The following is a 23650-nucleotide window of genomic DNA, read 5'->3' on the forward strand; positions in this document are numbered from 1 at the left end:
AAGGCGGGCGAGTAAGGAGGTTACTTCATATACAAGCAAAAGATGGTGCTGGCCTGGATCAGGGTGGCTCCTGTAGTGTGGAAAGGGATGGGTGGACTCCCTGACCTTTTAGTTGTAGAACCAACAGGGTTCTTCTACTGCCAGGAGACTGAATGGCAGGCTTGCTTTACAGTTACTAGTGTAGGCTCTGAAATCAGCCACAGTTGAAAATCTTGGCTCTTCCTCATCCTAGCTCTTTATCCTCTGAAACTCAGTTCCCTAATCTGAAACATGGAGATGACAGTACCTCCCCCACAGGTTTACTGGCTGGAATTCCTAAGATACTGTAAATGGTACTGGCTCAGCATGGACCATTAGACAGATGGGCCTGTGTGCACCCACGCTGGCAGAACAGCCTCAGCTAAGGGGGCAGTGGAGCCAGATGGACCGAGTGCCTTCTGAGGGACCTGGGGGGCGGGGCAGCAGAGGGCCCCCTCTGCCCAGTCCCTTGAAGAGAAGCAGCTGGAAATACAAAGGCGCATGTAGTGGGGGAAGGTGAGGAGTGAGACAGCATCTATTGATAACTAGGCCTCTGCTTCCTCACTTAGAGAAGGAGTTTGGACTCAGATCGCCACTGAAGTCCCTGGCAGCTTTAGCTTTTGCTTCTAAGCTTCTTCAGGAATTATGGGATAATTAAATCAGCTTCTGTGGGAAAAGCCCCCAAAAGTCAATTCTATTGTTTCAATGTTTCTTCCTGTAGAAAAGTATGCTGACCTCAGTTAGAAATCCTTTATTTTCTAACAGTTCACAAACCCAGTTTAGAATAGGACTCATTCACACTATGTTTCAAAATAAAAGAAATAGCTACAACTGTGCCTATAGAGTGAGATTTCTTATTTGAAAGTAAGCCAAGGGTGGGGGCAAGGGGATAAATTGGGATCAACATATATACACTACTATATAGAAAAGAGATAACTAATAACAACCTACGGTATAGCCCAGGGAAGTCCACTCAGTACTCTGCAATGACCTATATGTAGAATCTAAAAAAGAGTGGATAAATCTACATATATAATGGATTCACTTTGCTGCACAGCAGAAGCTAACACAACACTGAAAATCAACTATCCTCCATTAAGAATTAATTAAAAAAAAAAAAAAGTGTTTTTACAGCAACAACAAAAAGAACAAGCCAAAACAGGCATGTTTACTGAAAGCAGTCTGGATGGGAACACTGTCCACAGAGTACTATGGCCAGGTGGTGGATTACTGGTCAGCTTCGTTTTCTTCCTTGGACTATTCTGACTTTCTGATTTAAAAAAATAGGGAAAAAAGAAAGTTTACTTTTACAGTGACTGGAAAACCTTTTTTCCCCTCCTTTTGGAGACTACAACCTCTTATTATTTGAGGCCCGTTTGTCCTCGATTTATACTGTGCTGTCTTACTGACGCAGTCACACATTTCTTTTCATTTTTCGCCTGTGCTGGGTCTTCCTTGCTGTGCCGGCTTTTCTCTAGTTTCAGCAAGCAGGGGCTGCTCTCCAGTTGGAGTACTCGGGCTTCGCCCTGTGATGACTTCTCTTGTGGAGCACGGGCTCTACGGCACATGGGCTTCAGTAGTTGCAGTACGTGGGCTCAGCAGTCGTGGCTCCGGGGCCCTAGAGCGCAGGCTCAGCAGTCGTGGCTCCCGGGCCCTAGAGCGCAGGTTCAGTAGTTGTGGCTCCCGGGCCCTAGAGCGCAGGCTCAGCAGTCGTGGCTCCCGGGCCCTAGAGCGCAGGCTCAGCAGTCGTGGCTCCCGGGCCCTAGAGCGCAGGTTCAGTAGTCGTGGCTCCCGGGCCCTAGAGCACAGGCTTAGTTTTGGATCACCGGCCCTAGAGTGCCGGCTCAGTAGGTGTGGCTCCCGGACCCAGAGCACAGGCTCGGTAGTTGTAGTGCACGGCCTCAGTTGCTCCTCGGCATGTGGGATCCTCCCAGATCATGGATCAAACCCAGTGTCCTGGCTTGGCAGGTGAATTCTTTACCACTGAGCCCCCAGGGAAGCCACACTGTGCTTACTGTTTACCTGCTCAGTTCAGTTCAGTCGCTCAGTCGTGTCCGACTCTTTGCGACCCCATGAATCGCAGCACGCCAGGCCTCCCTGTCCATCACCAACTCCCGGAGTTCACTCAGACTCACGTCCATCGAGTCAGTGATGCCATCCAGCCATCTCATCCTCTGTCGTCCCCTTCTCCTCCTGCCCCCAGTCCCTCCCAGCATCAGGGTCTTTTCCAATGAGTCAACTCTTTGCATCAGGTGGCCAAAGTACTGGAGTTTCAGCTTTAGCATCAGTCCTTCCAAAGAACACCCAGGACTGATCTTTAGAATGGACTGGTTGGATCTCCTTGCAGTCCAAGGGACTCTCAAGAGTCTTCTCCAACACCACAGTTCAAAAGCATCAATTCTTCAGTGCTCAGCTTTCTTCACAGTCCAACTCTCACATCCATACATGGCCACTGGAAAAACCATAGCCTGGACTAAACAGACCTTTGTTGGCAAAGTAATGTCTCTGCTTTTGAATATGCTATCTAGGTTGGTCACGACTTTCCTTCCAAGGAGTAAATGTCTTTTAATTTCATGGCTGCAATCACCATCTACAGTGATTTTGGAGCCCCCCAAAAATAAAGACTGACACTGTTTCCCCATCTATTTTCCATGAAGTGATGGGACCAGATGCCATGATCTTAGTTTTCTGAATGTTGAGTTTTAAGCCAAGTTCTTCACTCTCCTCTTTCACCTTCATCAAGAGGCTTTTTAGTTCCTCTTCACTTTCTGCCATAAGGGTGGTGTCATCTGCATATCTGAGGTTATTGATATTTCTCCCGGCAATCTTGATTCCAGTTTGTGTTTCTTCCAGTCCAGCGTTTCTCATGATGTACTCTGCATATAAGTTAAATAAGGAGGGTGACGTACAGCCTTAACGTATTCGTTTTCCTATTTGGAACCAGTCTGTTGTTCCATGTCCTGTTTAAACTGTTGCTTCCTGACCTGCATACAGATTTCTCAAGAGGCAGGTCAGGTGGTCTGGTATGCCCATCTCTTTCAGAATTTTCCACAGTTTATTGTGATCCACACAGTCAAAGGCTTTGGCATAGTCAATAAAGCAGAAATAGATGTTTTTTTCTGAAACTCTCTTGCTTTTTTCGATGATCCAGCGGATGTTGGCAATTTGATCTCTGGTTCCTCTGCCTTTTCTAAAACCAGCTTGAACATCAGGAAGTTCACGGTTCATGTATTGCTTGTAGAATTTTGAGCATTACTTTACTAGCATGTGAGATGAGTGCCATTGTGCAGTAGTTTGAGCATTCTTCAGCATTGCCTTTCTTTGGGATTGGAATGAAAACTGACCTTTTCCAGTCCTGTGGCCACTGCTGAGTTTTCCAAATTTGCTGGCATATTGAGTGCAGCACTTTGACAGCATCATCTTTCAGGATTTGGAATAGCTCAACTGGAATTCCATCACCTCCACTAGCTTTGTTCGTAGTGATGCTTTCTAAGGCCCACTTGACTTCACATTCCAGGATGTCTGGCTCTAGATGAGTGATCACACCATCGTGATTATCTGTGTCATGAAGATCTTTTTTGTACAGTTCTTCTGTGTATTCTTGCCACCTCTTCTTAGTATCTTCTGCTTCTGCTTCCGTACCATTTCTGTCCTTTATTGAGCCCATCTTTGCATGAAATGTTCCCTTGGTATCTCTAATTTTCTTGAAGAGATCTCTAGTCTTTCCCATTCTGTTGTTTTCCTCTATTTCTTTGCACTGATCGTTGAGGAAGGCTTTCTTATCTCTCCTTGCTATTCTTTGGAACTCTGCATTCAGATGCTCATATCTTTCCTTTTCTCCTTTGCTTTTTGCTTCTCTTTACCTGCTCACAGCCTGGTAATTACTTGCCTTTTGCAATCGTCCTTTTGACTGCAAGGAGATCAAACCAGTCAATCCTAAAGGAAATCAGTCCTGAATATTCACTGGAAGGACTGAAGCTGAAACTCTAGTACTTTGGCCACCTGATTCGAAGAACTGACTCATTGGAAAAGACCCTGATGCAGGGAAAGATTGAAGGCAGGAGGAGAAGGGGACAATAGAGGATGAGATGGTTGAATGGGATCACTGACTGGATGGGCATGAGTTTGAGCGAGCTCCGGGAGTTGGTGACAGACAGGGAAGCCTGCCGTGCTGCAGTCCATGGGGTCACAAAGAGTCAGACATGACTGAGCGACTGAACTGAACTGACTGCGATCGTCCCTCTAGAACAATGAAGATGTAAGGTCATCGGAGCGAAAAACTGGCCTTCCTGCTCCTTTGCTGACTTCAGGTGCTCTGGGGGCACTGAAGAAATGCATCTAGGCTGTGCCATCCCTCCACTCGTGGTCTTACTCCATAACTTTCCTTGGGTTTGATGATGAGCATGTCATCAAGGGGAGAATGAGTGGCTTTGTTGAAATCAAGGCTCTACAGTAGAAGGACAGGATTTCTTTTTTAGTGAGCTCATCTTTATATTAGTGTTTTTAAGTAATTCCTCTCTGTAAGAAAGAAACGAAATTGTGACATTTCTATATCAATAAACTCTTCAAATCTTATTTTTTACACTGATGTATAATGATTCAAACTTTAAAAATTTTTAGGAGGCTGTCCCAAGTGGCACTAGTGGTAAAGAATCCACCTGCCAGTGCAGGAGATAAAAGTGTGATCCTTGGGTCAGGAAGATGCCCTGGGCAACTCGCTCTGGTATGCTTGCCTGGAGAATTCCATGGTCAGAGGAGCCTTGTGCGCTACAGTCCATGGGGTCACAAAGAGTCAGACATGACTGACTGAGCACACACACACACACACACACACACAGGGTATATTCACTAGGTAGAGAGAAATTGCACCCAGAAAATTTTCTAAAATAATTAGGGATTCTCAGAGAACCCAGTTTTTAACACTGGTCACTACAAGAACAAGTGAATCAGTGAATAGTCAGTGACAGAACACAAGAGTAAGTGATGGCAGAATTTCTAAGGGTGAGCTCACTTTCTTCTCCTTTCTTAGATTCCATTGACTGAACCGTGGACTAATCTCTTCATCAGCATGTAGATTGACTCCAGCCCCTGGCTGCAGGAACAGAACTTGTTCATCAGCCAGCATTCCTCCAGGCTAATTCTCCATTTAAACAAGCACTTAAACTACCGGGTGGAAGGTCTCCGGACCTCAAACGTGGTTCGATGCTCACTTCTGTTCCAACTTTAAGACAGTTAGATAAGACATAGTAATGAGAAATTTTAACTGAGGACTAAAACTCTTGTGAAAATATTTTTTATTTATATTCCAAAAAACAGCATTGCCTACAGGATTTGTCCCTGCAGCAAAACTGTCTTGGGTTCAAGTTCCAGCTGAAGCACTTTCTAGCTCTTTATGTCGTTGTTCAGTCACTAAGTTGTGTCTGACTCTTTGCGACCCCATGGACTGCAGCACGCCAGGCCTCCATGTCCATCACCAACTCCCTGAGTTTACCCAAACTCATGTCCATTGAGTCAGTGATGCCATCCAGCCATCTCATCCTCTGCCACCCCTTTCTCCTCCTGCCTTCACTCTTTTCCAGCATCAGGGTCTTTTCCAATGAGTTGGCTTTTCACCTCAGGTGGCCAAAGTATTGGAGCTTCAGCTTCAGCATCAGTCCTTCCAATGAATATTCAGGACTGATCTCCTTTAGGATGGACTGGTTGGATCTCCTTGCAGTCCAAGGGACTGTCAAGCACCACAGTTCAAAAGCATCACTTCTTCAGTACTAGCTCTTTATAATCTTGGGCAGTTTCTTAATCTCCATGTGCCTCCATTTCCTGTCGTGTTAGAGGGATAGAGGTAGCATCTACCTGGTTGATCCGTGGAGGAAACTCCTGCTACATGTGGAGTACTTAGAACCATGTAACAACTCTTTCCTGAGTGGTTCTACATTAATAATCATGGTATTGTTAAATTAATAAAGAGCATTACATGAAAGCATTCAGGCATTGATTCTAAAATATTGAATTTATGTCAACCGTTTGGGGTAAAATGGGAGACAGGTTGAAAAGTAGCCCAGTAAGCCATAGGTCTGGGCAGGATCTTTAAAGAAGTCAGTGAGTAGTGGTGGTAACGGGAGGAGGAAGGAGGCTGGGGGGCTGAGGAGCAGATGATGAGGCTGAGGGGGAAGCCACACCAGCGTTAACCAGGGAGCCAGGATCTGGACTGTGCCCAAGCTCCGTGCGTTACCTCATTTGGCCTTCAAATCCCTTTAGGTAGTTACTGTTATTTACATCCTTTTACTGATGGGGCAGAGAGGTGGCGGGTAAGGGGCTCGCCCAGGAGCTCACGGGGCCTCCCACAAGCTGAAGCCTGGCTGTACGGCCAGGACCACGTGTGACCGCCTCTTCTCCCACTCAGCCTGGAGCAGGAACGTAACTCTCAGCCGCTCTATTCTTCCTTCTGCCTTTCCACCTCCTCATGTGGTCAGAAAAGTGCAGGTCATTTCCTTCACGTTGTCTGCCTATAATTACCTAGTGGATTCTTTTCTTTAAAAAAAAAAAAAAATCAGTACATCCTGTGTAATACACTGGGGAAAAAACCAAGATTCAATCTTCCCAGGCAAGCTGGGCGCTGGGAAAGAAAAGACCCGGACGTGTTCCAAGGGCCTCCGTGGGGACTCCTTTCACCCAGGCTCCTGAACCTTCACTGCCCAGTGGGGAGTGGGGAGCCTTTCCAGTCCTCAGTTTGAGACTCAAGAGTGTCTCAAGAGGGTCGCTTGTTCAGTCTTAAAGCCACTGCCACTCCGGGGACTCCAGCCTGGGTCTGGATGCCTGAGCCCTCCCATCTGCTTTCTCTCCCCCCCACCCCCTCCCTGTGCGCTCCTGGGAAGGTGTGCGGGTGTGCAGGGAGGGAGCAGGCAGGGCAGGGAGGTGGGGGTGGAGTGGGGCAGAGGCCAGCTCGCCTGCAATATGGACGGTGGGCCCCCTATTCTCGGTGCCCAAGCTAGACCGCATTCACCATTTTCCTTCCCTGGTTATTTCCCGTCCCCCTTCCTGCCCCCATGAGGAGGCAGGTCTTGCAGTGACAGCCCTGGGTTTTAAATTGCTGATGAAGGAAGGAGAGGTCATTGAAGAGCTGCTAATGGCTGTGGCCATTTAACCCTGAAGGCAATTATAACCACTTAGCTGGGGTGTGCTTTGGTGTGCCTGCTGTTTCCTTTAAGACTGTGAAAGATGCCTGGGAGGGCAAGGGGAAAGAAGATGGTTTGGGAAGAACGCTTTATTCCTTGTCCCTGTTGGGGTTTTATTGAATTATCCAGATAGAACTCATTTGATGCAGCAGTCAACCTTTGTTGTCATTTCCTTCTGCGTCATCACGAGGCGCTTGCACCCGTGTGGTGTGGTGATAACTCCCCAGCACATCAGCTTCCTCGCCCGCCTGGCTGGGTAGGAAGGAAATATCCCTTCTCCCAGGAGCGGGGAATTATTTGTAATGTAATTATAAGACTACTTCAAGGAGAGACACACCTGCCTGCTCTCTGCCCACGAGCCATTCAGAGGGAAAGAGCAGATGGGGTGCTTGTCGAGGGGGCATGGCTGAGCTGGTTCCTAGGACAGTCTGAGCTGAGCCAGGAGGCCATGGCTGCCCAGGGGAGGGTTGCAGGGCGCCTGGGGCGGGAGAGGTGGCAGCCCATTAAGAGAAGTCCTATGGGAGTGTTCTGGGCCCTGGGTCTGAGCTTCGCCAACCAGGGTGGAGAGTTAATTCTAAAGGAAGACAGGGAGGAAATCAGGGCGGCCCAGAAGCTTGCTTTCTGACTCCCCACATGCCAGGCATTTTTAAGAAGGAGAACTTACCTGTCTCCAGGGTAGCCTTTAACATCAGGGAAGTAACCAGCCTTCCAGTTCTGTCCTGTCCTAAGTCCATGTGAAGCCCCTTCACCTGCTCACTACAGCCAAAAATGCCTTTGAAAGCACTCCCTTTCCCAAGTTAGAAGGAACAAGGGGTGGAGGTACAAGCCCTTGGATCAGAAAGAGCTTTTATCAAATCCTGAAAGGGGCTTTCAGCCTCTTCCCAGCTCTGGGGAGAGTCAGCAGGTTATCCCCCCAGGTGCTGAAGCCTTTGCTTTTAATAAGTGTGAGGATGATGGTCAGCAAGGATGTTGTCTGGGCCTGGTAACTGGGAAGGAGAAGAAAAGATGAATTTGAGGGGTATTTGTGAGATGACCATATGGGTGTAAAGGAAATGGAAGAGTCAAGTGGCTCTTGTGTTTCAAGCTTGAGTCATTGAGTGGATAAATTGAGACGGAAAGCACAGGAGAGGTGTCATGCTCACTTACGTACTCATTGAAGTGGAGTGCCCATGGGCTCTCTCAGTGGGGTGCCCAAGGGCTGTCTCAGTGGAGATGTCTATCAAGCAATTGGATGTTCATGTCAGAAGCTTGGTCAAGAGGTGGAGGCTGAAGATAAAGACGCTGGCAGTGTATACATGGAAGGTGAAATCCTGGAAGCAAGGACAGTGTTCGTGAGAAGAGCAGTAAGCTGAGAATAAGACCCTGGGGAAACCAGAGGAGAGTCTGAGGTGTGGCAGGAGAACACAGACTGTGCAGGGCACTTCACTGTTGATAAATAAGGTGTCATTCTTTAAAGGGAGTGATTCAAGTGAAGGTGGATCAGAGAATGTCATTCCTACAGGAGCTTTTTCAATTAATCTATATAAAAGAAATCTACAAAAGTAAATCAGTCACGTCCAATCATTTGCACACTATCTGTGGCTGCTTTCCCACTATAGTGGCAGAGTTGAACAGCTGTGACAGAGAAAGAAAAAGCTTACTGACGTGTGCTCTTTGTGTGTAGGCTGCTGGGTGTATACAGTCTATTTTGGACACACATGTGAGCTCATTCTACACTGTTTTCTGCCTAGTCCTATTTCTGTTTCACAGTCTGGTGTGGACTGTCCCACAGAGGCACACACACATTCGTCTCAGGTTGGGTGTAATTCACCACTGCCCTGTAGGATGTTTTAGTGGTTTTCAGGTTTTAGCCTGACCTGCAGGGAACCTTCACACACACATGAACTCTTCTGGATGAGTACATAAAATGGACAGATTCAGCCAAACTGGCGCCCTACCATATACTCTCAATGAGTCAGATTCTTTTCATTTTAAGGGCTAAACTGCTAATCCCTGTGAGGAAACGGGAGCTAACAAAATAAAGGAAATGTGCAAGTTTACTACATTTGTGTAATCTGAATAAAATTTTACAATGTCTAATATTTACTATAGCCTCCTTTAAGGTCTGCCCACTGCTCTTATTTCTGAAGGTGAGTGTCTTAGTCTACGCAGGCAGCCATAATAAAATATCACAGACTGGGTGGCTTATAAACAACAGAAATGTATTTCTCACAGTTCTAGTGGCTGGGTTGTCCAGGATCAAGACTCCAGCAGATTCCATGCCTGATGAGAGCTTGCTTCTTAGCTCATAGATAACAGTCTTCCCACGGGTTTTCCTCACATGATGGAAGGGGCAAGGGAGCTAACTGCCTGGGATCTCTTTTATAAGAGCACCTATCGTATGTATTTGGACTTCACCCTCAAGACCTAAAAACTTCCCCCAAACTCCTACCTCCTGATATAATCAACTTAAATTGGTGATTAGGTTTCAACTTAAAATTTTGGGGAGGATGCAGACATTCAGTTAATAGCAGTGGAGTTCACTGGGCTTTCCCCATTTGACTTCAGATCAAGATCTAATCAGAATCTGAAGGTAAAAATCAAGATGGGTATTCCTTTTAGCCTCAGATGGGTCATTTACATTTTCAGTGACCTCTTTGTTGTTGTTATTCAGTCGCTCAGTTGTGTCCAACTCTTTGTGACCTTGTGAACTGCGTGTAGCACTCCAGACTTCCCTGTTCTTCACTCTCTCCCAGAGTTTGCTCAAACTTACCTGCATTGAGTCAGTGATGCCATCCAACCATCTCATACTCTGTCATCCCCTTCTCCTCCTGCCTTCAATCTTGCCCAGCATCAGGGTCTTTTCCAATGAGTCAGCTCTTTGCATCAGGTGGTCAAAGTTTTGGAGCTCCAGCTTCAGCATCAGTCCTTCCAACGAATATTCAGGACTGATTTCCTTTAGGATGGACTGGTTGGATCTCCTTGCTGTCCAAGGGGTTCTCAAGAGTCTTCTCCAGCACCACAGCTCAAAAGCATCAATTCTTTAGTGCTCAGATTTCTTTATGGTCAAACTCTCACATCTGTATATGACTACTAAAAAATCCAGTCTAGACCTCTGTCCAAACCACAGCAATCCTTCTGCAAATATACTAAGCAGAAAATCAGACAATTAAGATACTTAGTATCTATATTTGGAGAAGGAAATGGTAACCCACTCCACTATTCTTGCCTGGAGAATCCCAGGGACAGAGGAGCCTGGTGGGCTGCCATCCACAGGGTCACACAGAGTCAGACACGACTGAAGTGACTTAGCAGCAGCAGCAGCAGTACCTATATTTAAGGAGTTAACATTATTTTTCATTCTAATATTTGGTAACCAATATCTCTCAAAATTAGATATCTAACAGAGAATACAACAAAATACAACTGTTGTACATATTTCCACTGCCTTATTTCTGGATTCTTTAAAGGGCAAGAACACTTATTTAAATCATCTCTGGGCCCGCATTTTGCCTAGTGTGTGGTAGGCACCTAGGGGATGTTGGTTGAACTGAACTAATTTTCTCTTCCTATTTCAACTGAATTGTTTGTTTGTTCTCTTACAGAATGAAGACATTCAAATGTTGTTTTAAGTATCACCTACAACAGAAAGTTTTCATCCTGTTTCTAACCCTATGGCTGCTCTCGTTGTTGAAGCTCCTAAATGTTAAACGATTCCTCTTCCCTGAACGGGGCATTTACTTGGTTGAGTACTCTCTAAGTACCTCGCCTTTTGTAAGGAACAGATACACCCATATCAAGAATGAAATCGGATATGAGATTAACTGTTCGGGTGTCTATGAACAGGAGCCTTTGGAAATTGGCAAGAGTCTGGAAATAAGAAGAAGAACCATCATCGACTTGGATGATGATGATGTTGTGGCAATCACCAGTGATTGTGAGATTTATCAGGCCCTCCGAAGCTACGATGAAAAGCTTGTTTCAGAGGAGGAGAAGAGCTTCCCAATAGCCTATTCTTTGGTTGTTCACAAAGATGCAATTATGGTTGAAAGGCTAATCCTTGCCATATACAACCAGCACAATATTTATTGCATCCATTATGACCAAAAATCACCGGATACCTTCAAAGTTGCCATGAACAACTTAGCTAAGTGCTTCTCCAATATTTTCATTGCTTCCAAATTAGAGACTGTGCAGTACGCACACATTTCCAGACTCCAGGCTGATTTAAATTGCCTGTCAGACCTCCTCAAGTCTTCAGTTCAGTGGAAATATGTTATCAACCTGTGTGGGCAGGATTTTCCTTTGAAGTCAAACTTCGAATTAGTGTCAGAGTTGAAGAAACTCAATGGATCAAATATGTTAGAGACAGTGAAACCCCCTAGCACTAAGACGGAAAGATTCACTTATCACCATGAGCTCAAACAGGCACCTTATGAATATGTGAAACTACCGATGAGGACGAACATTTCCAAGGAGGCCCCCCCTCATAACATCGAGATATTTGTTGGCAGTGCTTATTTTGTGTTAAGTCGAGCATTTGTTAAATATATTTTCAACAACTCCTTTGTTAAAGACTTTTTTGCCTGGTCTAAAGATACATACTCACCTGATGAACACTTTTGGGCTACCTTAATTCGGGTACCAGGAATCCCTGGGGAGATTTCTAAGACAGCCCAGGATGTGTCTGACCTGCAGAGTAAGACCCGCCTGGTCAAGTGGAATTATCTAGAAGGCCTTTTCTATCCCAGTTGTACTGGCTCTCACCTCCGAAGTGTGTGTATCTATGGAGCAGCGGAACTAAGGTGGCTTATGAAATATGGACATTGGTTTGCTAATAAATTTGATTCTAAGGTGGACCCCGTCTTGATTAAATGCTTGGCAGAAAAGCTTGAAGAACAACAGAGAAAGTGGATCACACTGTCTTCAGCAAAGTTATTTATGGCTAAACCTTCCGTAACCACCTCATGATAAAACTGTAATGGAAAAAAGGTTAAGATGGAATTGCATGCTATACCACAGCCAGTACCATTTGAAAGGTGTCTACAATTCCCTGAACAAGGGAAAGAGACCTGGCCTTTGGTGACAATTAGTCTGCAATCAGTTGGGTGTTTTTATGTTTGTTTTCACTTATAATCTCACTGAGCTAAGTGGGAGATTTTAAACAGTCAGTAATCTGATATGTGTTGAGTTTCTGCTGTATACCGGGCACTTTTTAAAAAACATACAGGAATTAAATCCCAGTTGTCATGAGTTACAGTTACCCCAGTCACACAGCAATCTTACTATCTTAGGTTCTCCACGTGACAATCAGGGTGCGGCTGAAGAAGTAGTGGAGTGATTACATAGCCCTGTTAGCCGCCAATTTCAGAGCAGTGTTCAAGCGCCGTGACCAGCACTCCACTTGCCTGTTAATTCAGCTCCTTAGACTCTTCTCAACCATTAGAATATTAGAAAGACTGTACTACCTCAGAAGAACTCAAAGAATTGTTCGATTTCCTACTTGCCAAAGCGTAACTTACCTTGTGGCACCTTGTCTGTTGCGTGCACGGCCCGGGACATCGATGGCCGGGCATTTCTAGCGTGTGAGTATCAGGAAAACGGCCGGGAGTTTCTAGCGTGTGAGTGTCAGGAAGGCGGCCGGGCGTTTCTAGCATGAGTGTCAGGAAGGCGGTGGGGTGCCTGGGGTAGCGGCAGTGCTGCTGAGAGGGAATGAAGGGATCTGTATGACTTTTCCATCACATTTCCCAGCGGTGTCCGGAATGGCCTCCTATTTTAATTCAGCTGTTTCTTTAAAACATATTTACTGATTAAAATTAAAAACTGCTTAACAGTTCAGCGTCACTCTCCAGAACATTGAACCTAAGTCTTTCAATTCATAGATTATCAGTATATGTAAGTTGTTGGTTTTTTTTTTTTTTTTTTACACCGCAATAGGTACAATTTTGTTTTGTGAAACTGTCAAGCTAAAAATCACTGAATTTTCTTCAAAAGATTGTATGAAATAAGACAGCTTTCTAAATTAACTATTAGTCATTTAAAACATGTTCTTCTCCAACAACTATCAAGTAGAGTTCAAACGTAAAATTATTAAAGCTCTAAGTTTATTGCAGTGTTCTCAGCTTTGATCTAAGAGAGAAAAAGCTAATTTTCCTAAGGACATAGCAAGGAAATTCACTAATAATATTTTGTGAAAACTACACCTTAGAAAACTACCAAAATGAGTCAAAATATACATGTATTTTCCTGTAATTACTGTGCTGGAGGTGAAATGAGACAGGAGTGAGGGTCCTCAGAACAGGTTATGATATTTTTACGTCTACTGGGAAATCATGAAACTCATGTCAGAATTTCTTGGTGATCTTATGTTTCAATGTCAGCCTCAGTGACTACATAAATATGTGGTAATCCAGGCTAGTATGAGACAGTTGGGAAGACTGAAGTATTGAAATGTATTTTTGAATGTCTGTTTTCTACATGTGAGATGCCTTTTGCTTGTTTTAAAGTTTATGATATGGTCTGCCAAGTGGCACCACTTCTGTCTCTCTTTCTTTTTCTCATGAATTCATTTATATTCTCTTCTTTTCTGCCTCCTTCAAATTACCAGTTTGTCCATGTGTGTGACTGTGACAAGCTTGTTGCTTTCCTCTCCAGGAGCCTCAGTTTTCTTCGTCTATAAAGGGAACACGTGGGTGTGTCCTGGCTGCCTCACAGATTTCTGTGTGAGGGTATCAAATGCAATCGTGTATGAAGTGGCTTGAAGATGGGGACAAATTATTGAAATACCAGCAAGCAGTCTTACTGTGAGGGAAATGGAGATCCCAACCCCATTGTGATACTTAACCATGCACCTTTTCTGAAAAACCTTCCAAATATACAAAGAAGGCACAATCTTCAAGGCAACTTCTGTAACTGAGTCCAGTTATGAAGAAACCCCTGTCCCGACACCTGGGGTCCTTTTTAAGCCAGTAGGATTAGGAAATTGGCCCAGTGGCCTAAATCAGGAGTAGGGGTAGAAATACTTTTCCTACCACCCAGGCTTAAAAACACAAAGCCCTGCTGAAATATTTTCTATGCTTTTGGTCATCAGAATAATGTACATGATAGAGAAATACCGACCTCCTGGTCCAATGTCTTGTCTCCTGGTGAGAAATGATCCTAGCCTTTGTTTAGTGGGAAAATTTCCAGATGTTAGTCACTTTAATGCCATATTCAAGTGAAACGTGGCGCCATGAAGAGGTGACAGTGCCTTGTCCCCATGGACACATTTCTCAGGATTCAGTTCCTGACAGTTTGCCTGTCATTTGGGGGAGCTTGTCAGATCATTCTCTCTTGCCTTGGGAATCCCACAGATTCCTGCATGCCTTCAAACCTCCTTCAAACCTGATTCTCCCCTGAAATGTTTTAGTATGGTTCTCTCTAGTCTGGAGAATGTTTGGCAATCTGTGTTTTATAATAATTCTTTGCATAGTATTTATTGACACTAGATTCTATGTTATTTGACGATGAGACCATTACCTTGGAGTTTGTAAATTATATCAGATAATAATGAAAGAGCCACCCAAATATGTCTACATTATGTGGATAATCTACTGTAATTTAAAGACTGGTGTTGCTGCTATTTTTAATGTTTAGGTTATTTTAATTGAAATATATGTAGTGTTTAAATTTAGGGAATTAAATTCGAAGATTTCTCTTGCCTTTCAGAATGTGAATATTATGCATAAGTATATATATTTTTGACATATTGTGGAGAAAACAAAATGACAATCTTTTCATGAGACTGTAAAGTGAATGATGATGATGGAATGAGCTTTGATTTTTGTTAACATTTTTATCAACGTGTCTCGAAATCTCCAACTTTTTTTTCCACGTTTCTTGAAAGACATGTTCCCATTATATGAGTTTTAAGTAGATTGGGGTTGCATTTTTGTATTATGCTGTTACTAGATGTTAATCTCTAGTACGGTCAAATAAAATGTGCCTCCAAAACCAAGACCTTGGAATCTCTGATGTTTCCTTTTTTCTGGTTGTACTGGTTCCCCACACTCTTTCAGTTGATGACACTTGCCCAGTATTTGAAGAGGACAGTTAATTTCACCTCAGAGTCAAAATTTAAAAATCAGTGTGTGTATTATATGCAGAATATAGGTTCACAAATTTGAATTTAATTTGGCAAAGTCTCAAAGAATGTTCCAGAATTTCTCTTAATTCTCCTTCAGGTTAGTTTCTCCTCTCAGATTAACTATATAGAGAAATATTCTCACTTGCTTGATTACTTTATGGAAGTTTGTTCTTAACAGAGTAGGTTGAGCTCTTTCTCTTTCATTCCTCAGTCCCTGGAAAAGCAATACTTCCTCTCTGCACCAGGATGCCTGCCCTGGCTGGGAGCCCCGCGGGTATGAGGAGGCTGCACCAGGATCCTCAGACTCGATGGCTGGGTGCTTCTGGATGAGTTTCTCTCTGTCCTGGGTAACACCATCTTTGCAGCTCTACTAAACTGAGGGGTATTTGGCATCACTGTCGCCCCCACCTCCACCTCTGCTCTGGAGATCTCCTGGCCAGTTAGTTTTCTTCTAGCACCCTTTCTAAAGCAGCAACAGTCACCATCCTACCTAACTAACAAGGAGTATGCGTGTCACACTCATAAATCACAATCCATCTTGAGGAATAAGGCTATTTTAGGAAAATTCAATATAAAAAACTAACATCTACTTTAACCTAAGATTAATTCTAGGTCTTACCAAGCTGGACAACTTTGCAAATCCACAGTAATCCCATGGAAGAATTCGGACTGCTTTAGGTAGTGGCAGTGGTAGGGTGGGTATACAGCATGGCATTGACAACCCATTAGGCTTGATTTCCAGATTCCGTTCAGTTCAGTTCCGTCACTCAGTCGTGTCCAACTCTGAGACCCCATGGACTGCAGCACACCAGGCCTCCCTGTCCATCACCAACTCCCAGAGTTTACTCAAACTCATGTCCATTGAGTCAGTGATGGCATCCAACCATCTCATCCTCTGTCACCCGCTTCTTCTCCTGCCTTCAATCTTTTCCAGCATCAGGGTCTTTCCCAAGGAGTCAGTTCTTCGCATCAGGTGGCCAAAGTATTGGAGTTTCAGCTTCGGCATCAGTCCTTCCAATGAACACCCAGGACTGATCTCCTTTTAGGATGGACTGGTTGGATCTCCTTGCAGTCCAAGAGACTCTCAAGAGTCTTCTCCAACACCACAGCTCAAAAGCATCATTCTTTGGTGCTCAGCTTTCTTTATAGTCCAACTCTCACATCCATACATGACCACTGGAAAAACCATAGCTTTAACTAGATGGACCTTTGTTGGTAAAGTGATGTCTCTGCTTTTTAATATGCTGTCTAGGTTGGTCATAACTCTTCTTCCAAGGAGCAAGCATCTTTTAATTTCATGGCTGCAATCACAATCTGCAGTGATTTTGGAGCCCCCCAAAATGAAGTCTCTCACCATTTTCACTGTTTCCCCATCTATTTTCCATGAAGTGATGGATCTGCATACCATAATCTTCATTTTCTGAATGTTGAGTTTTAAGCCAACTTTTTCACTCTCCTCTTTCACTTTCATCAAGAGGCTCTTTAGTTCTTCTCCACTTTCTGCCATAAGGGTGGTGTCATCTGCATATCTGAGCTTATTGATATTTCTTTCGGGAATCTTGATTCCAGCTTGTGCTTCATCCAGTCCGGCATTTTGCATGATGTACTGCATATAAGTTAAATAAGCAGGGTGACAATATATACAGCCTTGACGTACTCCTTTCCCGATTTGGAACCAGTCTGTTGTTCTATGTCTGGTTCTAACTGTTGCTTCTTGAGCTGCATACAGATTTCTCAGGAGGCAGGTCAGATGGTCTGGTATTCCCATCTCTTTAAGAATTTTCCAGTTTGTTGTGATCCACACAGTCAAAGTCTTTGGCGTAGTCAATAAAGCAGAAGTAGATGTTTTCTGGAACTCTCTTGCTTTTTCCATGATCCAACGGATGTTGGCAATTTGATCTCTGCCTTTTCTGGTTCCTCTGCCTTTTCTAAATCCACCTTGAACATCTGGAAGTTCATGGTCCACGTACTGTTGAAGCCTAGCTTGGAGAATTTTGAGCATTACATTGCTAGGGTGTGAGATGAGTGCAATTGTGTGGTAGTTTGAGCATTCTTTGGCATTGCCTTTCTTTGGGATTGGAATGAAAACTGACCTTTTCCAGTCCTGTGGCCACTGCTGAGTTTTCCAAATTTGCTGGCATATTGGGTGCAGTACTTTCAGAGCATCATCTTTCAGGATTTGAAAGAGCTCAACTGGAATTCCATCACCTCCACTAGCTTTGTTCGTAGTGATGCTTTCTAAGGCCCACTTGACTTTGCATTCTAGGATGTCTGGCTCTAGGTGAGTGATCACAGCATAGTGATTATCTTGGTGGTGAAGACCTTTTTTGTACAGTTCTTCTGTATACTCTTGCCACCTCTTCTTAATATCTTTTGCTTCTGTTAAGTCCATACCATTTCTGTCCTTTATTGAGCCCATCTTTGCATGAAATGGTCCCTTGGTATCTGTAATTTTCTTGAAGAGAGCTCTAGTCTTTCCCGTACTATTGTTTTCCTCTATTTCTTTGCATTGATTGCTGAGGAAGGCTTTCTTATCTCTCCTTGCTATTCTTTGGAACTCTGCATTCACATAGGTATATCTTTCCTTTTCTCCTTTGCCTTTCACTTCTCTTCATAGGTATTTGAAAAGAAGCTATTTGATTCCCAGATTAGCAATTCCATATTTTAAAAATCCCATTTGGTGCCTACAAATCTATATGTAAACTAGGGCAACTGGCTTCTAGTTTCATGAAACTGCTTATGAGGAAAGCTTGGCAAGAGAAAGTAGATGATTGCAAATTTATTCCTACTACTGGGAAAAAATTCCTATGATGATGCATAGTAAACAGCTTGAGCTTTGTCTCACAGACGGATGATCAGTGTGTCAGCCCACGAGGAGGCATAAAAGCCCCAGAAAGACTATTCACCTGCCCTCAGGTATGGCATTCATGTATGGTCCTTCCTGGGAGAAGCTTGGACCAAGTCATGCAGAGGACAAATAGCCAGGAAAGAATCTGAGAAAAAAATCATGTTCAATGATGTGGGTAAATTTATTTCACCTTTTTTTGTTGTTAATGTTGCTGTTTTCTATAGAGCATAAAGGAAAGTTAAACAGAAATCATTTATATTCATAATTCTAACATCCTGACAAAACCATTATAGTTATCTTGAATGCCCTTCTAATCTATCCATTTCCATGTGCCTCCTCTGTCTCTTTCTGCCAATACACTTTCAATCACTTCCCATGTTGCTTGCTGCTTAATCTTTATGGCTACCTAATGGTCATACCATAATTCCCTCAGTCCTTCCTTGATTGTAGGACATTTGGATTGTAAACTGCTTTTTCCCTTCTGTCATAAATAACGGTGTTATAAACAGTTTTATACATAAATCTTCTCCTTTCCTTGAGTCACTTCCTTATTTCTGAGAGAGAAGTGACAATCCTGAAGATAATGGATTTTTAAAAATTTATTTTCATGTATGTCGCAAAACGCCCTCTCAAGAAATTGTATGGGACATCCAGTTGGTATATATCAACTACAGCCTCAACCTATTTGAAATAAATTTTATTTATTTATTCCAATAAAAGGCTAGTCTGATTCTCAAAGGTAAGCAAAGACTTTGGCTTAAAGCAAGGATGCAACCAGTCTTCTAACAAATCAAGGCATTTGCTGTATGGTTAGTGAAAGCCCTTTCAGAATAGTAAAGGTTTGCATTTTGATGACTGACTCCATTCCAGTAAGGGTCTAAAGGCTGCTAGTTCCTTCTCGTATCCATTCTCCCCGGCTTCTGTGACTTAATTCTGGGCAACTATTAATTCCCAGCCTTTTGTTAACCAAAATTTCAGAAGCAGAGACCTGACCGAGGTAAGGAGACATTTATTGGGGAGTTGTTAGGACTGCAGTCAGGGAGACACAGATTCAAGAAGCAAGTGCTTATGTTGCCCTGGACTGCAAATGGGGGAGGATTATAAAGGCAAAACCCTACAAAGTTAAATAAATTGTCATGAATTAGGATTGAAGCTGGCAAGAAGTTGAGTGTTTGTTAAGCAAGGATTAGTTAGGGTCTGAAATGATTACATAGTTGCAAAGAGGGAGGGAACTTTGCAACTACAAGTTTGCAGCTAGCTGCTGCTAGCAGATACTGTTTTAAAAATGGTTGGCTATGTGGTTGAGTTTGATATAATTCAGAGATGATTCAAGTTCTCAGTGGTTTAGGAAAGTGTCTGAAATTATATCCACAGTGGCCACCCACCTCCACTTTTGGATGCCTGAACCACAGTTACTCATTTTTTTTTTGTTCTTTAAATGATCTTAAATATCAATAACCTCAGATATGCAGATGACACCACCCTTATGGCAGAAAGTGAAGAAGAACTAAAGAGCCTCTTGATGAAAGTGAAAGAGGAGAGTGAAAAAGTTGGCTTAAAGCTCAACATTCAGACAACTAAGATCATGGCATGCGGTCCCATCACTTCCTGGCAAATAGATGGGGAAACAGTGGCTGACTTTATTTTTCTGGGCTCCAAGATTGCTGCAGATGGTGACTGCAGCCATGAAATTAAAAGATGCTTACTCCTTGGAAGGAAAGTTATGACCAGCCTAGACAGCATATTAAAAAGCAGAGACATTACTTTGCCAACAAAAGTCCCTCTAGTCAAGGCTATGGTTTTTCCAGTAGTCATGTATGGATGTGAGAGTTGGACTATAAAGAAAGCTGAGCACTGAAGAATCAATGCTTTTGAGCTGTGGTGTTGGAGAAGACTCTTGAGAGTCTCTTGGACTGCAAGGAGATCCAACCAGTCCATCCTAAAGGAGATCAGTCCTGGTTGTTCATTGCAAGGACTGATGTTGAAGCTGAAACTTCAATACTTTGTACTTTGGCCACCTGATGTGAAGAGCTGACTCACTTGAAAAGACCCTAATGCTGGGAAAGGTTGAGGGCAGGAGGAGAAGGGGACGACAGAGGATGAGATGGTTGGATGGCATCACTGACTTGATTGACATGGGTTTGGGGTAGACTCCGGGAGTTGGTGATGGACAGGGAAGCCTGGTGTGCTGCAGTTCATGGGGTCGCAGAGTCGGACAAGACTAAGCAACTGAACTGAACTGAACTGAAATATATAGTCACTTCTGATCAATGGTGGCAAAGGAGAAAAAGCAGAAGTCATTGCATGGGGCATCTGAGAATGCACTTGAAAGGTGGCTGACTTAGCTTGCTTTCCTCCCTCCTCCCTTACGTTTTCTTACTGTCTGGAATGTGTTTGTAATAGCTGGAATTTTAGCAGCCATTTTAAAACCATGAGTATATAAGTTATAATCAAAGACAATGAAAATATGACACTTGACTCAGCCAATTCTACCTACCTTCAGTATTTTTTTATGGGAGGAAAAAAAGTGTATTTAAACAACTGTTATTTTAGTTCTCTATTACTAACAGCAGAACAACATGAGCCCTAACTTTTACAATGTTTTTCTAAGACAATGCTTTTCAAACTTTGCCTTAGAAGGCTTGTTGAAGCACAGATCTCTCCTCCTTCCCTGAACTTTTCATTAAATGGGGTGGATGCGGGGAGAGAATTTGCATCTCTAACAAATTCCCAGATGAGGCTGTTCCGGATCATATTTTGAGAACTACTATTAGGGTATCTTTCCCCAAAATTACTTCTTAAACATTAGGGCAAATGCATTTAGAAAACACCAGTAAACATAGATGGCAATAAAAATAGATACCTTCAGATCCTAAAGCACTGTGGTCAGAAGTCCAGATATGTTTTATATGCTTTGCCTTGTGTGCTTTCATTATACCATTGAAGAAATAGCTATCTGTTATTTTCTGAATAATGACTACAGTTGATATACATTTCCATATCTACATGTCCTCCTACAGTTATTTTCAACCACATTGCTACCTTATTTGGAACTATTTTATCAAATGTATAAAAATAAATGAATTTAACCTGAAGTTGTGGTGGTAAAGTCTCAAGCTGAGACTGATGTGTTAATTCTGTTAAACAAAGGTATTTGCTGGTGAGGCAGACTCTACCCAGAAGGAATTTTTCACAAACTAAATGTGACAGTCCTGAAAAATTATTGAAAGAGTGAAACAGCCCTATCATTCTAACTCTTCACTGGTTCAAGCCATTACAGGAATGCCAATGCAAAATAGATACAGAGTTATGTGCCATCTCATAAATGCTTTCAAGTTTTTACTTCAACACTGAGTGGATACTGAAAAAAAAAAAAAAAGAGGCAGTGGGGTGGCGGGGGAGGGAACCAAAAAAAACTCAGCAAAATGTATGTGCTTTAATATACTTTGCCAACAAAGGTCCGTCTAGTCAAGGCTATGGTTTTTCCTGTGGTCATGTAGGGATGTGAGAGTTGGACTGTGAAGAAGGCTGAGCGCCGAAGAATTGATTCTTTTGAGCTGTGGTGTTGAAGAAGACTCCTGAGAGTCCCTTGGACTGCAAGGAGATCCAACCAGTCCATTCTGAAGGAGATCAGCCCTGGAATTTCTTTGGAGGGAATGATGCTGAAGCTGAAACTCCAGTACTTTGGCCACCTCATGCGAAGAGTTGACTCATTGGAAAAGACTCTGATGCTGGGAGGGATTGGGGGCAGGAGGAGAAGGGGACGACAGAGGATGAGATGGCTGGATGGCATCACTGACGCGATGGACGTGAGTCTGAGTGAATTCCGGGAGTTGGTGATGGACAGGGAGGCCTGGTGTGCTGCGATTCATGGGGTTGCAAAGAGTCGGACACAACTGAGCGACTGAACTGAACTGAACTGAATAATAGGAAATTGCTTCCTATTTTTAGAGTCTTTTTCATTACTTTGTTTTCATTTCCAACAAGGAAGAGATAAGTTTCACTATTGCTTAATTTAGTCTTAATGGCTACTAATTATTTTTTATTAAAGATTATTATTAAACCAGTTTTACAGGTAGTTTTTCTCACACTTGTTAAGAAGATCATTGTGCAGGAAAAAGGGACTCCAATGTGGGAAGAGGTGAAGAGGAGCCCAAGGGTGATGCTGAATGGACACCCCAGGATGAGAGCTGGGTGCTAATGGGGGTGGCAACCAGTACAGACTGGAAGAGGTCAGAAGGCTTTAGAGATTTCTTGGGGATGATGAACACAGAATACACAATAAATCTGAGTGTATTTGTGGTGGCTTAGTTGATAAGTCATGTCCGACTGTTGCGACCCCATGGACTGTAGCCTGCCAGGCTCCCTTCTCCATGGGATTTTCCAAGCAACACTACTGGAGTGGGTTGCCATTTCCTTCTCCAGGGGATCTTCCCATCCCAGGGATCAAAGCTGAGTCTCCTGTATTGCAGGCAGATTCTTTACCGACTGAGCTATGAGGGGAGCATTTATTTAGAGGCAAATTAGATCATCAGAGTATTGAGGACTGAATGAAAGTCTATGAAAAAAAATTATCATTATTATTTAAGGAGAACAAAGAGTAGTACAGTTATGGCTTAACTAGATACTGTTTTCAGAGGCATAATCATATAATGTTAATTATGTAATATTTAAATGTTGATCTAATCAACAGGATGCTGATATAACTTATTGGGAACTTGGGGAGATTAGAAGGATTGAACCCGTGGGGTGGGGAGTGTAGGTGTATGTGAGAGATGTCAAAATCATCTCCCATGGTGGTAATCAGTGATAATGCCTAAGACTGAAACGTCAAGTGTAGGAGTATAAGGATGTTATTCAGATATGTGAAAGTAAAGCCAAAGAACCAGTTGAGAGAGCTGAAACTAGTTTCCTCTGAAGAAGGGAAATGGAGGAAGAGATGGAAACTGCTGGTTTTTTGTTTTGTTTTGTTTTGTTTTTTTTCAACAAGCCTTGCAAGCAGTTCCATAAACCTTAAACTAAAAACTGGGGGTGGGGGGAAACAGATACTGGAAAGGAAAAAGACGTGATCTGTGATCAAAGGCTGATTGTAATCTAACAGTGCAAATAACAAGAAACCTTATAAGTGCAGCTGTTGCTTCTGTCTGCTCAGCCCTTGTCCTTCCCCTCATCCCTCCCAAGTCTTCAGAAAACTACCGTCCTTGCTACAGAGGTGGTCAGGTGACCCAGGGTAGTAGGCCAGTTATAGATCCTCACAGCCACAGTGATTGGCCTAAGAGGTGGCACATGACTTAAACTAAGCCATGACTTAAACTAAACACAATACTTAAACTAAGCACACGACTTAAACTAAGCCATGACTTAAACTAAACACAAGACTTAAACTAAGCACATGACTTAAACTAAGCGTTCCTGGGGCTTTTCAAATTCCTGCCCAGGGGTGAGAACCTCTTGTTCTTCTCTGATCACAAAACCTAGGATATACTTGTAAGGGCAGCCCTCTACCTC

General features: G+C 43.3%; 1 protein-coding gene across 3 annotated transcripts in view; it reads left to right on the top strand.

Annotated features, from left to right (window-relative positions):
• Positions 1–15165, top strand: part of GCNT4 (glucosaminyl (N-acetyl) transferase 4) — a 31024-nt gene extending 15859 nt beyond the window's left edge. For all 3 annotated transcript variants that reach the window (XM_086323218.1, XM_086323219.1, XM_086323220.1), the window contains exon 2: positions 10775–15165. In XM_086323218.1, coding sequence (XP_086179344.1) covers positions 10776–12140 — 1365 coding nt within the window. In that variant the 5' untranslated portion in view covers position 10775 and the 3' untranslated portion in view covers positions 12141–15165. The remainder of the gene's footprint in view (positions 1–10774) is intronic.
• The last annotated feature ends 8485 nt before the right edge of the window (positions 15166–23650 follow it).

This window comes from Bos grunniens, chromosome 10, assembly GCF_055505025.1.
Source record: "Bos grunniens cultivar Pamir isolate PY7600 chromosome 10, Bosgru_T2T1.0, whole genome shotgun sequence".
Taxonomy (NCBI): domain Eukaryota; kingdom Metazoa; phylum Chordata; class Mammalia; order Artiodactyla; family Bovidae; genus Bos; species Bos grunniens.